Source organism: Periplaneta americana, chromosome 17 (genome assembly GCF_040183065.1).
Source record: "Periplaneta americana isolate PAMFEO1 chromosome 17, P.americana_PAMFEO1_priV1, whole genome shotgun sequence".
Taxonomy (NCBI): Eukaryota; Metazoa; Arthropoda; class Insecta; order Blattodea; family Blattidae; genus Periplaneta; species Periplaneta americana.
Window position 1 is genome coordinate 50,850,438 of NC_091133.1, and position 17,230 is coordinate 50,867,667.

The 17,230-nt window shown below is 37.1% G+C and overlaps 1 protein-coding gene across 1 annotated transcript in view; it reads left to right on the plus strand.

Annotated features, from left to right (window-relative positions):
- Positions 1 to 17,230, plus strand: part of LOC138692742 (uncharacterized) — a 69,219-nt gene that overhangs the window by 24,583 nt on the left and 27,406 nt on the right. The window contains exons 9-11 of the mRNA XM_069815934.1: positions 4,931 to 5,025; positions 8,219 to 8,322; positions 16,190 to 16,295. Coding sequence (XP_069672035.1) covers positions 4,931 to 5,025; positions 8,219 to 8,322; positions 16,190 to 16,295 — 305 coding nt within the window. The remainder of the gene's footprint in view (positions 1 to 4,930; positions 5,026 to 8,218; positions 8,323 to 16,189; positions 16,296 to 17,230) is intronic.

Consider the following 17,230-nt stretch of genomic DNA (forward strand, 5'->3'; position numbering starts at 1 on the left):
AGTATTCGGACCTTAAATTGCAGTACAGCAGAGAATGAAATCCATTCGTCTCTTTCCTTCTCATGAATTTCACCATAAGCGCTATCCTTTTCTAATCAAACGAGGTTGCCACATTTCCGTAAAACATATAGCAATCGATAAAAACACGTGAATATATTATAGTTACCTACAGAATTTGAAGTTGCATCTGTTGGAGTTAATGAAAAAGTCTTCCATAGTAATTAAGGGTTAAAATGTCAATATAATGAAAATTTACCCCACATGCAAAATCTTTGGTGCACGAAACATATCACGTCATAAATCCTATATTAAATCCGTTAGAAACTTTTTCTTTTTATTCTTGGTAAAGAAATATTCACTCTCCAAGTACGTGAGTTTAAATCTACATTTTAATGATAAGAAAATGCAGAATGTCTCTTTCTTTTCAGTCATAGTCAGAAATTTTTACACGAACACACGAAAAATTCAGCCAGCGGAAAACTTTTTTGGTGTCGACTTGTACAAGGGGTCAAAGGGGAAGAAATGTCCTTCGAAGATAGAGGTTATTTTTAAAACAAACCCCAAGTCTGTAGCTCATTTAGTTCTAGGATGATTTAGGAAAGGGTGGATATCTGTTCTGTTTCGTTCTGACGCACCGCGTTAGCTCAAGGTTACATTTTAATCTTGAGACGGTCACGTGCATTGACGATCATTAGTAACTTTTATAGTATCGTCAACGCGGGCTACTTTGACCCTTAAGATGTTACTTGAACCCAGAAGAAAAAAAATGTTTTCGTCGATATAAAATAACAGTTTGGTGTCGAAAGTTGTGTTTTTTTTTTCTCTGTAAACTTTCATCTGGACAAATATTTTCACCTAAGTTACTCCAATGGTAAGTAAACATTTTTTTCTTTTGGGTTCAAGTAACACCTTAAGGGTCAAAGTAGCCCGCGTTGACGGTATATCCAATTATATACAAGTGAGGAGAGTAATTTTATGTGTGTGCGTGTGTGCGTTTGCGTGTGCGGGTGTGCTTGTGCTTACAGTTTCTTAGTATAAAACTTGTTCAAGATAAAATAAGATATATATATATATATGCCTATAAGATATCAGAGTGTAAAATGGATTTTCAAATTAAGAAGAAACGTTCCATAGGTAAGCTTAGGGGGAAGAAATGCAGCAATGTTATGAACGTCCTGGACTATTATTTTAAGATAATGAATGTGAGTGGCTCGGTTAGAGAAACTGCTAAAGCGACAGGTTATTCTGAGTGAACAATATATACTAATTTATAAGGAAGGAACTGAAACAGAGTCCTTTGCGAACTCTAAGGAAAAACAAAAAAGAAAGGACAGAAGAAAATCACGAGACTAATTAAATATGATGCTATTGTGCAGATTGGGGTATGTCGAGTGGTTCATTCTCTTTTATTTACAAACATACCTCCGACACTGAACGTAATTCTGACAAGGGTAAGTGAAGACGATTCTTTGCCACAATTTTCCACAACTACACATTGTATCATTTCTTGCATGATACAGACTTTCGGTATCTAAGAAGAGGTAATAAAGGTGCTTTCATCGAAACCAAAGAAATTATTACTAGTGACAATGGAGTTAGATTAGTCAACTTTGCCACATCGAAAAATTTAATTGTCAAAAGTACAACATTCCCCCATAAGGATATACATAAATATACTTGGACTTCTCCAGATGGATTGACACACAACCAAATAGATCACATCTTGATAGATAAACGGAGACATACTAGTATAGTAGATATTCGAACTTTCAGGGGTGCAGACTGTAATTCTGGCCATTATTTGGTGATTGGAGAATTAAGATAAAGATTATCAGTAGCCAAGCGAGTAGAGCAACAAGTTAATATTACTAAATTCAATATTTTGAAATTAAAGGACGAGGAAGCTAAGCAAAATTATCAGGTCGAAATTTCGAATAGGTTTGCCACTTTAGAAAGTTCCGACGAAGTTGAGAAAGAATTAGATGTTAATAGCGTGTGGGAAAATATCAGAGATAGTATCAAAATTGCAGCTGAGCAGAGCATAGGTTATTATGAAACTAAGAAAAAGAAACCGTGGTTTGATGAAGATTGTTGCATGGTAGTAGAAAGAAGGAAACAGGCAAAATTGAAATTCTTACAGGATCCAGTTGAGGAGAAGAGAGATAATTATTTCAATGAAAGACGGGAAGCAAGTCGTACACTTAGGAATAAAAAGAGAGGTTACTTGAAGGAAAAACTGAATGAGGTAGAAACAAATAATAAGAATAAAAACATTCGAGATTTATATAAGGGTATAAAGGAATTTAAGAACGGATATCAGCCAAGGGTAAACGTGATCAAGGATGAGAATGGTGACTTGCTTGCAGACTCTCCATCAATCCTAAACAGATGGAAAAACTATTTTGCGCAACTACTAAATGTACATAGGCCAAATAGAAATGATCGGGACGAAATTGAAATACAAACTGCTGAGCCATTTATACCCGAACCCACGCTTTCAGAAGTCGAAATTGCGATAGAAAATCTGAAAAAGTACAAGTCTCCAGGTATCGATCAAATTCCAGCAGAATTAATACAAGAGGGTGGAAGTGCATTATATAGCGAAATTTATAAACTTGTACTTGCTATTTGGGAAAAGGAAATTGTACCAGAACAATGGAAGGAGTCCATAATTGTACCTATTTTTAAAAAGGGGGACAAAACCAACTGTGATAACTTTCGAGGAATATCACTTTTGTTGACGTCGTACAAAATTTTGTCCAATATTCTTTTGAGAAGATTAACTCCGTACGTAGATGAAATTATTGGGGATCATCAGTGCGGTTTTCGGCGTAATAGATCGACTATTGATCAGATTTTTTGTATTCGACAGATAATGGAGAAAAAATGGGAGTATAAGGGTACAGTACATCAGTTATTCATAGATTTCAAAAAGGCTTATGACTCGGTTAAGAGGGAAGTATTATATGATATTCTTATTGAATTTGGTATTCCCAAGAAACTAGTTCGATTAATTAAAATGTGTCTCAGTGAAACATACAGCAGAGTCCGTATAGGTCAGTTTCTATCCGATGCTTTTCCAATTCACTGCGGGCTAAAGCAGGGAGATGCACTATCACCTTTACTTTTTAACTTCGCTCTAGAATATGCCATTAGGAAAGTTCAGGATAACAGGCAGGGTTTGGAATTGAACGGGTTACATCAGCTTCTTGTCTATGCGGATGACGTGAATATGTTAGGAGAAAATACACAAACGATTAGGGAAAACACGGAAATTTTACTTGAAGCAAGTAGAGCGATCGGTTTGGAAGTAAATCCCGAAAAGACAAAGTATATGATTATGTCTCGTGACCAGAATATTGTACGAAATGGAAATATAAAAATTGGAGATTTATCCTTCGAAGAGGTGGAAAAATTCAAATATCATGGAGCAACAGTAACAAATATAAATGACACTCGGGAGGAAATTAAACGCAGAATAAATATGGGAAATGCGTGTTATTATTCGGTTGAGAAGCTCTTATCATCCAGTCTGCTGTCGAAAAATCTGAAAGTTAGAATTTATAAAACAGTTATATTACCGGTTCTTCTGTATGGTTGTGAAACTTGGACTCTCACTCTGAGAGAGGAACATAGGTTCAGGGTGTTTGAGAATAAGGTGCTAAGGAAAATATTTGGGGCTAAGCGGGATGAAGTTACAGGAGAATGGAGAAAGTTACACAACACAGAACTGCACGCATTGTATTCTTCACCTGACATAATTAGGAACATTAAATCCAGGCGTTTGAGATGGGCAGGGCATGTAGCACGTATGGGCGAATCCAGAAATGCATATAGAGTGTTAGTTGGGAGACCGGAGGGAAAAAGACCTTTAGGGAGGCCGAGACGTAGATGGGAGGATAATATTAAAATGGATTTGAGGGAGGTGGGGTATGATGATAGAGACTGGATTAATCTTGCACAGGATAGGGACCGCTGGCGGGCTTATGTGAGGGCGGCAATGAACCTTCGGGTTCCTTAAAAGCCATTTGTAAGTAAGTAAGTAAGTAAGATAAAACGTTTAAGGGCACAAAATAAACCTATAATTTACACAGATGAATCTTGGGTAAATGTCAGTCTGGATTTAACTCTAATTTTTAGATATTTAATGTGTAGTCGTGACGTTCCCGCTTAAGCCACTCTTGCGCGCAATTATAGTTGTGATGTTCCGCTTAAGCCACTCTTGCGCACACACTGCAGTTGATGTCGCAACAAGTCACTCCATTAGCGCTGTACTGCAATTTAAGGTCCGAATACTCTATAAATGAATCGGCCCTTTTTCTTTCATAAAATAATTAATGCTGACAGATACAAAATCTTAATTTTGGAACAGTTTTCCCCCATAATTAACTGAAGAAGAAGAAGAAGAAGAAGAAGAAGAAGAAGAAGAAGGAGGAGGAGGAGGGGGAGGAATGTATGGTGTATTTCAGCAAGACGGAGCTACAGTCCATATAGCTCGAACTTCATTTCGTACGATTGCTGAAGTGTTTGATGAGAGGGTTATTACTAGAAAGTGAAACTTAGTGCCCGATAGGAGAGAGGGGCAAGTGGTTTCAGGTTAACTGTGTTCCAGAGTGCCTCTCCAACCAGGAGATTAACCGTGAAAGGAGTGTGCTTACTATTGCATCACCTATTGGAGCGAAGTAGATAGATAATACTCGTATTACCGTTTTAACGTCAGTTTAAACACATATGCTCTCCTGCATATGTTATTTCCTGTATGGAGGAATTAAAAGACCAGGAGATTACCGTAATCTAATTTTGTAACTAGGGTAGTATAAATTTGTGTGTATCAGTGTTATCGTTTGTGCTTTGAGAGTTAGCCAATGGAGATGCGTGTTCCCACATGTGTGACCTTATGACATCTTATGACATCAACATTCATTCACAGCATTACCCTTCTGTGTCTCATTCCCCCGAGACTTTCTCCTGGTTGGAGTACAGTAAAAGGCAGCGTGGGTCGTGGTCGTGCAGCGTTGTACTATGGTGCATTAGTTATTCGCTGTTAACTTGCTTTGTGTTGCAGTCGATGAGTAACTTTTTTAAATTGGTTATTTTACGACGCTTTATCAACTGCGACAAGTAACTTACATCAGGAGCTACAGACTACAGAATTTGGTATTAATTTCGAAAAAAAAATCGTTATAAATACTGTAGGACTATTATATTTCGCCTTTTTATCGCTAATTAGTTATAAGATAATCACAATAATTTCGTATAAATTTGAAAGAGAGTTTTACGTGAAAAAACAAACCTGCATTATGTATTAGACGTCAAAATAATTACAAAAAAGTTTTCATACAACAATTTATTCTACATATTAAAATTAAATACAACTTTATAACACGGAGAAAAAAAAAACATTTGTATAATGTAACTTCTGCTGTAACAATATTATTTTATTTCATTCTGTGCCTAGGTCACTAACATTTAAATTATACATTGAGAAAAACCTTTCTGCATCAACAGATGCACAAGGAACCCAGAGACATTTCAACACAGCAGATGTAAATTCAGGGCAATTAAACATGAGATCTCGTAATGTCTCAATTACGTCAGATTCAACATTGGAAGTGTTGGTTGATTGTTTCAAAAATATTTCTTTCAAAGTAACAAATGCAATCAGTACTTTTTATATCGTTGAAGTAACTAGCTGTTTTAATCCTTTCTGTCAGTGCATTAACATTATCAACATTTATCTTTACAATATTTGCTGAGTTGAATAATTCATTTAAATTTACAAAAAATGAATATGAATCATGTAACGCGTAATTTTCAATTTTCTGAATCACCCGCTTACTCACATGTTAAAATAATTCTTATATTTCAGTCTTTAAGTACAAATTTAAATGATTAATTCATTTTCGTACAGACTCACATACATTACCAGAAAATACTGTATTTATTTTACGCTTTATATCATTATACGAAAATCTGTGGTCTCTACCTATCCCTCTCCACCGCTGACTATGACTCTACTCACGCGCAAGTAAACAAACCTGTACCTGTAATAAACAGCAAACCTGTTTCATCGGGCAACAAGTTACGCTGTCTGGTGATTACTATAGGGTTGTGGCCTACTCGATCCCCAGACTTAACGATCTGCAATTTTTATTTATGGGACAGTTTAAAAGACAAGGTCTATAAATAAAATCTACGAACATTGAATGAATCGCAAAACAACGTAGGCCTTCTACAAGAAATAGCCAACATTTCGGAAGCCGTACTGCAGAAGTGTGAAACAAAATGTCTTAAGCGCTACAACGTCTGCCTCACAGAAAATGGAGAACACTTTCAACATCATCTTTGAAGAAGATAGCACGTTTTATATAGGCCTACTTCACAGGTCGCACGGCGTGCAGGCTTGTGTGTAGCTACGCTCTGTATTGCCGCTTCCACTAGTTCGCGAGCGGAGAAATATGAAATGTATGCATTGTACTTTTGGTCCATGGAAAATACTCTTTTTTATTCACACTTAGTCCCATGGTGTCGCCACTGTCACCAAATATGAAATGAAGCGTTTTAGAAATAATATTGGTAGACAGCATGGACGAAAATTGTCATTGACTATGCTAGCAGACGTTTCTTTACTGCCTGCGTCGCAGCGTAGATTGTCGTGCTTTGAAGATGCTGGTAGTTTAACGAATAATAACAGTGACTAAGATAAGGTGTAAATACTGGGTAGGCTGAAAAAAAAATCTGCTTACCTTATATCTTTTTACAGAGCAGATGTTTCTCGACCTTTCTATCAAAATTTTTTTGTGACAGACCCCACAAGAAGATGATAACCACTCATTTTAACCCCCAAGCAGAATGCAGGTATAACTTATTTGTCTCAGAGCACCCTGTTAACCAAGGATATTTCTTATACCATGAAAATTGAAGATTTATATTTTGTCTTCCTCCAACTATTTTAATATGTAAAGATGGTGTTTTTATTTATTTTTATTTTATTTTATTGGGTTATTTTACGACGCTGTATCAACATCTAGGCTATTTAGCGTCTGAATGATATGAAGGTGATAATGCCGGTGAAATGAGTCCGGGGTCCAGCACCGAAAGTTACCCAGCATTTGCTCATATTGGGTTGAGGGAAAACCCCGGAAAAAACCTCAACCAGGTAACTTGCCCCGACCGGGATTCGAACCCGGGCCACCTGGTTTCGCAGCCAGACGCGCTGACCGTAAAGATGGTGTCGATCTCCTATTTTTGTAAGCACATTTTGTTTCATACTTGAAAACGGTTTCGCTTTTAATTCTACAAGTAATAATATGTAACACATACACACGCGCGCGCATGCACTTTTGATTAAACTAACACTCAACAACGCAACAGCACATTAACAGGACACCGATATAGCACAATGTATTATTGTTGAGGCTAGCCGCTTCTCGTATCGAGATGTAGCAAACCCTTCCATGGTCCCCCCTCAAACTTGCGAGTCAAGGTCGTAGTCGTCGTAGCAGAGGCTTCTGCCACAAGCCTCTCGCACTGAACTCTGCAACCTGGAATGACCGCCAACAGTGAACTTAATATATGGAAGGACCGGAGTCAAACAAAGTGTTACGTAACATTGTTAAATTATAAACTTATAGGCCTACTGTTGCTAAGTAAAATAACTCAAATTTTTTGAGTAGGCTAAGCCTCAAAAGCCTCTTAAGAGCTTCGCCACTGATGATGATAATAATAATAACAATAATAATAATAATAATAATAATAATAATAATAACAATAATAATGCGTAAGTATATTGTTGTCATAGACACTTTTATGAAAGAAACACTCAAGTTTGTTCCTAGTAAAACAACTTTTACAAATTACAAACAGACGTCATCCCTGAAGTTTGAAGGAGTAAAAACTCATGCTCAGAGAAATAATAGAAATAATATAAACAATGGTAAGCGATTTCTTTCGAGCACTGTGTTCTTTCGAGTAGTTAAGACGCTCGGTGTCAATGTTGCGTGAAACTGGAAGCCCAAGATTCTTATCCAGCGCATGACAATATTTGTCCATTGTCAATGAGATATCCCGTGTTGTCTTTGGTGGAAAGCCCGGTGTAGCGTGACATTTCATTTACATATTACACAGATAAATAAATTCCATGCAAGTGATCGCGACCTCATGTCAACACACACTGCAGCTCAAGACGCCTCAAGCGCCAAATAAACATGGGGAGAAGTGCAGCGTTGCCATATTGCGTGTGACGGTGTGACCACTGCGCGTGACCAACGATCCCGGCAGTCTGTTCGACGCGTGCAAGGCCCTCGCAGCAACTTCCGCTCGGTGAGTTACAAACGCCGTATTATAAACAATTAACAGTATCGAATATCGAAGGCATGTTCGATATATCAAGTAGGTAATGACGAAATCGACCGTGGCGATATTTATATTTCATAAAGTAAAATTATTTTAACACGTGAATATGAATGCTTGAAGAGCTGACTGCCGGTGGTGTTGTTTCCAATAGATGTGGACACAAATCCATGCGCGCGAGGGGTAAAAGTGTGAGAGAGACTGACCTACAACTAATGGAAGAAGATGGAGAATGTGGGTGGGGTGGAGAGAGAAGTCAGGAGGCGCGGGGAGAGTCGAGTGTTGCCCTCGTTTCGTGCCAGTTTAACAGACATCACACCAGTTTTCCTGAGAAAGTACGTGGATTGAAATAGCCATGAAAACTTCTCTTTAAATTTCTTCTCCAGTCTTGTATGCTGGTACATGTTTAGAAACTTTTATATCGAGAGTTTACAAAAATATAAACAGCAAATTAGTGGACACAGAGTCACCCGAGAATAAAGGAATAAAGTTGTAATGATGTTAGGTTTTTTCGTTTTGCTCCTATCACGTCATGCGACGTAGAGCGTATTGCAAACTGTGTTTGACAGATAACCGAAAAAGATTTACGTTTGAGACACTGAAAATAGCTATATCTTGTAGTGTCCACACCTGTGGATTAACGGTTAGCGCGTCTGGCCGCGAAACCAGGTGGCCCGGTTTCGAATTCCGGTTGGGACAAGTTACCTGGTTGAGGTTTTTTCCGGGGGTTTCCCTCAACCAAATATGAGCAAATGCTGGGTAACTATCGGTGCTGGACCCCGGACTCATTTCACCGGCATTGTCACCTTCATCTCATTCAGACGCTAAATAACCTCAGATGTTGATTCAGCGTTGTAAAATAATCTACTAAAAAATGTATCTTGTGGTACATTGCAATTCGGTACTGTAACTGCACTTCCTAAATACGACCAATAGGATAAATGAAGAAATTAAAATTGCTACATGTTTATTTCCACCATTAACACTGTGTATAATTAAACACAAATGCTTATAAAAGACAGGAGAATAAATGCTTTTCACATTCTTTTGACATTGTCATTTTGTAACGCATATTTACTTTCAGAACGTAAATATGTGTGTGCTTCCCCATACTACCGTCCTCTTCTCTAAATAGCAACGTTGTTACCTCAACACATCTCTACCTTTCACTAGCTGCAGCGAGTCAACCTATAGTACATACACAGTAAACTTATTGTATCGGGTCCAAAGTCTCGAAGCCTGTTTATAACTATTCATTTCATACATGGCGACAGTGGCGAACCATAAAACTAAGTGTGAATAAAAAAGAGCATTTTCCATGGACCAAAAGTACAGTGCATCATTTTATATTCCTCTGCTCGCGGGATATTTTTACATGCCGTAATTCAACAACACGGGACCTTACCTTTACTTCCCTTTAAAACATAGGCGGATCCAGAGAGGGGTTAAGGAGGGGGGAGCTTCTTTGAGTCGAAAAGACAACAGTTATTTTTAAGTTTACGGAGTTATTTTATTTATATGAAATTAACCCCCAAAATTTTATTTCCGCTTTACATATGTACGTCACTAAGGCGTTTGCTGGAAGTGAGCGTACATCCCTTGAATATCTAGCAGCGGCCGGGACTTGAGAGTGGCGGTAATAGAAAAAGAAAGTTAGCCTATCCCTTCTTTAAAGGGTTAGGTACAGCTTACAGCAGTAAAATTTTGGAAATACTCAACATTTTTTCCTCCATTACTGTATCTTGTACAATAATGAAAATTGGTAGGTGTAAAACACTGTCCTTCTGCTATATGAAAAAAACATTTTTACGATTTAAAAAAAAATACATTTTTTTTAAATCAGTGCACTGTGCAATGCTGAAGCCTTTCCCACATAACTAAAAAACTATTCAATATTCTGTGATGCAATTTTTTGTGTGTATTTATGCATGTCATATCTACATTATGATACAAGATCACTGCTCTATGATGGATTGATAAAAAATAAATTCATTTAAAAAATTGTCAAATATCAGTATTTTATTCTAATACAAAATAAAAAGAAATATTATTTATTAAGGAATGTAGTCGAAAGAGCATGATATTGTAAACATGAGTTTCAGCAATAAAATAAAAGAGAGAGAACATGAAAAAGTTAACAAGATTATGAGTTATGAGGGAAACGCTTCATCACTGCACAGCGAACTGCACATTTTGAATTCTGAAAAAAAAATATATAATTTTTTTAAAATCATATAGCAGAAGGACAGTGTTTTACACATACCATTTTTCATTATTGTACAAGATACAGTAATGGAGAAAGAAATGTTGAATATTTCCAAAAATTTTACTGCTGTAAACTGTACCTAACCCCTTAAGTAATCCTGGATCCGCCACTGGATAGGATTGGTCATGGCGTAGGAGGAGCTTCACATGCACATGACTGGCAAACAGACACTAACAATAAGTAATAAAACACTTCGATACTGTAGGACATGACTGGTGCATGTGAGAAGCGTAATTACGAAAATAAAAAGAGAGTTTTATGACACAGACAGGTTAAATAAAATATCTTGGTAAAGAACGTCGGTAATAGTATACCGCAAAGGAGAAGTTCACTTGCTAATTTCAATTAAATTAAGCAATTAACTCTAAACACACTTTCACATATATTTCCTTCCTCTCAAGACGAACAGTATAATAATTATACAAAATGCTGGAAATCACTCGTGCAGTAGACCTATTCACTGCACCATGTGACGCACAACTCATCCGTCCTTGTCACTGTTACTGACATCACCACCAGGTAATAAATATTATATAAACATTCTCATCATTGCATTATAATTATTATTCGACCACGTTGTGGTTACCGACGGAAGAAAAGTCTTTATTATGGTTTACAGCACATAGCACGACCAGCAGTAGTCCGTCCTCTGTGGTTAGTGGTTACCATGCTTTTCATTGGATCCGAGATTTTTGGGTTCAAACTGACCAAGGGCGAAGGACTAATATTTAGCATAGTTTTCTTTGAAGCAGGGCGATCCAGAATTCCAGGAGGGGAGACTAGCGTTTTTTACTATTATCCCAAACTATTACGAGTACATTAATCGCCGCCATAAAATCTTCGACGGTTAGCGCGTCTGGCCGCGAAACCAGGTGGCCCGGGTTCGATTCCCGGTCGGGGCAAGTTACCTGGTTGAGGTTTTTTCCGGGGTTTTCCTTCAACCCAATATGAGCAAATGCTGGGTAACTTTCGGTGCTAGACCCCGGATTCATTTCACCGGCATTATCACCTTCATCTCATTCAGACGCTAAATAACCTGAGATGTTGATAAAGCGTCGTAAAATAACCTACTAAAAATCCTCGAGAATAAAATGGTTGGGGCGTGTAATGAGGAATACGGAGAATAACATCCCAAAAAAGGTATTATTCAATGAAACGTGGGGACACAGATGACCTGGACGACCCAAATTTTATTGAGATGGTTGGATGGTGTAACATGATTTGGCAAGAATGGGAATAAGAAATTGGAGAAGATAAGTACAGGAGAGAGACGAATGGAGGAAGATTGTTGAAGAAGCCAAGGCCCACTTGGGGATGATGATGATGATGATGATGATGATGATGATGATGATGATGATGATGATTACGAGTACATTACAAAAGTGACCATTTCCCGCAGTGGCTAACCGGGAACTGCTTGACAAACCACCCTGCATAATCAGGAGGCCTTTGCCCTTCACGGGATTTCGTGGCTAATTCTCAATTCTTAACCCTCACTCCCCAGTCCCGGCCGCTGCTAGGTATTCAAGTGATGTACGCTCACTCCTAGCGAACGCTTTAGTGACGTACAGTACATATGTAAAGCGGAAATAAAACTACATACATACATACATACATAAATACATAAATGTTCTGCCCATGGGCAGGTCTTTCACTGCAAACCTAGCATTCTCCAATCTTTCCTATTTTCTGCCTTCCTCTTAGTCTTCGCATATGATCCACATATCTTAATGTCGTCTATCATCTGATATCTTCTTTTGCCCCGAACTCTTCACCCATTCACCATTCCTTCCAGTGTATCCTTCAGTAGGCAGTTTCTTCTCAGTCGGTGACCCAACCAATGCCCTTTTCTCTTTCTGATCAGTTTCAACATCATTCTTTCTGTGGGGTTTAATTTCATAAAAATAAAATAACTCCATAAACTTAAATATAACTTATCTTTTCGCCTGTGACCCTATCAGTATGCCTATGTAGATTTTAGTTGCTGTTAAAATATCAGTGGAAAACTAATTATTTGTATAACATATTACAGCAAGATGGTCTGACAACTGCTTTCTGTATTTATTTGTGTAAATCCCTAAATTGGTGAAGTGGTTTAGTCTAGATCTACACCTTAAGTTTGTCAGGCAGGCGGTCATGGTTTACGCAGATGGTCTTGGCTCAAGTCCAGATCAAGTCTGGAATTTTTCACTGTGACACTTGTGACGGAGAAGATCGCAATTGGTAGTTTTCTCTGAGTTTTCCTGATTATCCATGTTGGACATTAACACTATGCCGTTCAATCTCCATAACATTCTCCGATCGCCGCCTGGACACTCAGTGAATCTTAAGGTAATCGGCTGATATGGGCTATGAATGCGCCTAGCCGGTTGGCCGTAGCGCTAGGGTTCGGGATAATAATCTATTTCTGTGTAATATACGAGTACTCCACCCCGTTAAGAAATGAGACCTAATAGCTCACTCTTTCCTCTCTTCCTCTGCTGTTATCTTTTCCAGTTTATGCTCTTGACTTGGCTTATATTAAGCGTGCTATTAGCAAAAAAACTTTAATCTATCATAAGTCTGTTCTTTATTGTTAGAAATTACAGTGAATGCCAAGTTAGAATCAGACCAATAACGAACATGCCACTCAACAAAACAAAATAATATAGGCCTAGCATTAATAGTTAATATAGATATTTCAGAAAGGACGAATGTTACTCAACAAGACATGGCACCACGATTTGTGTCGAACTCACTTTTCTTTACTGTTTAAAATCATCCCCACATACACAACTACTTGGTCCTACCCTTAATTTCTCCAAGATCGGGGGCCACTAAGCTCACAAGAAAACCTTCTAAAATAGAACCGAAAAGCTCCTTAAAATTGTACATGTATCGAGACTATAAAGGAAAAGTGAAATATAAAAAATAGCTTTCAAAAGTAACTGAAAACCCGCATTGAGTATTCCTTTTGTATTGGCATTAGAACACACATCCTACTTGACACGATTCTCCGTGATCATTACACTTTTCATCAACCACGCTTGTAATTAAAATATAAACACTGTGTCTTAATCTTTATACTATTATATTGGATTTCTGTCCATGAAGGAGTTGGGGAATTCTACACAAAAGTAGCACGATAACACCATGCAGAAATTATAATAGACACGTCTTATCAACATAATGAAATGTTGACAATTCCCACTAATCTGCCTCTAGTGTAGAGCAAGGTGTGCCTTCCTTAACGACAAATACGAAGCGTATTCAAATACATAGTTTCGCGAATATAATTTTTTGTGACGTTTATATTCATAGACCTACATTTTTGTCCCTTGTGGTATTCAAACTTCCGCAAATTTTCTAGGAAGGTGTCGACGTTAAGTGAAAGGTTCTCTTGTCAATCAACGATCGTAGTCAAATTTCAGGAATATTTGTTCTTGTTGTCTTACTGAAGAGGAAGCAAGTGAAACATTACAGCTTTGAACTTCGCATGAAGTATTTGTTAGCACGGGCAATTAGCACCGACCGGATGTGTGATTCTCAAGGATAAATATGTGTCCTCTGTCGCATTGTTTTCACTTGAGTTTTTTCTGTTATTTTACGAACAAAAATAAAACTGATGCCATTATATAACATTTCAGAGGGATGTATTCTATAGGTAGAAGAAACGTTGGCATCCCTATCTAATAATAATAATAATAATAATAATAATAATAATAATAATAATAATAATAATAATAATCATAGTCAGCGCTTTTTTCAGCCGGAACGGCCCGGAACGCGTTCCGGTAAACTTTTTGCTATTACAAATTTCAACGAGATATATTTTATAAGTGAAATTGAAAATTAAAATTGCCGCCACTGCCGAGTCCAAGAGTTTACATTTTCTCATTATTATCGTTGGTGCAAAAGTAACTCATGCAATCTAGTTCTGCCATCTTCCGTTATTGATCTTGAAGCTATAGCTCGAAATCGCAAAATTTCCGTTAAGCTTAAAATCGAAGAGCTCCGTTTGGAACTTATTGTAATATAAGGTATGTATGCCTAATATTTTTAAACCTACGTTTTTGTTGAATAATGTGATCGAGTGACAGATTTCTGGTAAACTTTTTTCCAGAAAAAAAGCATTAATAATTAATAATAATAATAATAATAATAATAATAATAATAATAATAATAATAATAGTAATATGTTATTATTATTATTATTATTATTATTATTATTATTATTATTATTATTATTATTATTATTATTACTTCTTGCATTGTAAAATGAATACTAGCTCATCTGCACACAGTTCTATGGCAAAATAAAAACCAACACACAGTTGTTAAGGAAGATTCAATCAAGTGGTAACTAAAGGCATTAATCCAAGAAGGAATAAAGACAGTGCAGTAACATATTATGAACATTGTTTAAAATAATTCTTAACCTTCATCAACATTCATAATGAATAACAACTATTTTTGAAGTTTAACCGTTTTATTCTGAAAACAAAAGAAACAATTTTATCGCATAATAAAATTCATAAAATACTTTCAATTTTTTAACTTAACAACATACCCTGGAAGAGCTTGCTTAAAGTACATTTATTTTGATGCCGATCAATGACTTAAAAGTTAATATTAATATGTTTTTCATAAACTTATCAGTTGTACAGAATTGTTGAACTTAACAACCTGGACCGTGAATATTGAATATCGCCCGGAAGATAAATATGTATACACAGTCAGCGTCCCGGTTTGGGGAAATCAAAATATGGTCAGCCTACATTTAGGCCTAAACCAACATAACTGTATGCCTGATTTGAATTGAATTTACGGGAGGGGGTGCACTGTGGACCAGCACTGCGATCTGCGCTAAGCCTCAAGTTAGGCTTCCCACACCCATACCGGCTGACTACACTAAGGTTCGCTGCGTACTCAGGTATCCTTAGTTTCATTCCCAAAACTGGTTGACGTATTCTATGTGCCGGTGTTGTATCCCTGATATCGTGCAGTTTTTTTTTTTTTTTTTGCATTGTAAAAGACCAACGTTTCAGAATCATATAATCGGTTTCGTCAGGAATAACAAGGAACGGGAAATCTGTCTGCTGTATGTTTCCAGTCCCGGAGAACAGCTCCTGGTAAACAATCAAGCAGATACAAAGATTCGCCTTCTTTGTCTTCATCGACGGGATAATGGTGCCGACACGTAGCTTCGAAACTTTAGATGTTTCAACATTTGTGAGGCTTTGAAAGAATGAAAAAATCTTACTTGATAGAACATTGAGAATACACGTGTTCCCTACATTATCTGCTTGTGTTAGCTATATGTGTACTAAGATACTGTAATGCTTCACAATTATTTCAGGACGAAACTGTGATATGACTTAATCTGTGTTTCTTTCTACATTTCTTGAGAGCATGACTTGTTTAGTATAGAAAGTATGAATGTTCTCCTATTAATGACATGGAACCAATGCCAATTTCAGTATTCAGAGCAGCTCTGGCTATGTGGTGGGTCCTCGATGAGAGACTCGGCTGTTTTTAGCACAATTCCAGTCATCGCGTTTTGTTGATACAATCAATGTCTTTCTTTTCCAGGCTGCAGGCATCTATCTCACCATGCTTCTGCCCATCCTCGTGGCAGTGTTGGCCGTGCTGCTGCTCTATTACTGGGCAAACATGAAGCCGAAAAATTTTCCTCCTGGTAATTAAATGTTTGCTATAGAATTACCACTTATAGATGGTGACACTGACTTTTGTCATTTTTATGGCCAGTCACGGAAGATTGAAGAGTATGAGACGATGACCGCGTCTCAAATAGGCCTACTTTATTGCAGTGGTTCTCAAAGTGGGTCCGCGGACCCCCTTGGGTCCCACAAAGCTCGTTCTGGAAGTCCGCAAATATTTTGGATATTGACTTTTTTCCTTTCTGCAGAAGGATTTTTATTTTTTTTATGTCAGTCTTTGTTAGTACAACTTAAAATTCATTCGGTTGTTGTTAACAGCCTTTTGTGTTATTGAAGTTATTGAGTCGTATATGAGTAAGACTGTAAATTTAAACACAATAACCAGAAACATTTTATAAGTTTTGCCTATAAATAAGCGTTATCATAATACAGATGAAGATAAACTCAGAGATTATTTTCCGGTTATTATTCTAACAAAAAGCGCATTCAAATTCCCTTTATCATCATGGAGACTCACAATCTCACCGAAAAAAAATAGAATATCTGCTTTATTGAAAAACACTGAAGTGAAAGTTAACTTTTTTATTTTTAGCCGAAGTTCATGCTGAACATACAGAACTCTCAGAATGAGCCTTGATACATATTTTAATGCCGTTTCCCACGACTCTCTTGTGAGTGCTGGCATTATCTGCTCTTTCGTGTATCAAAACTGTCAAAAAAAGGTCGAATAAATGCGACAGCAGGCTTGAGAATAAAGATAACTAATACTGAGATAAAATACATTTTAAGCACACAAAAAAGAGTTCCTTCATCCTCAGTGAAGGAGGGAAACCTGTCAAAATATACTAAATTTCTTTTTGAATATACATATGCAGTATTAGGATATTATACAAAGAATGTATGGACAGTAGATTACCGATAATGTTTTGCTCAACTCTTCTGTGACATAATA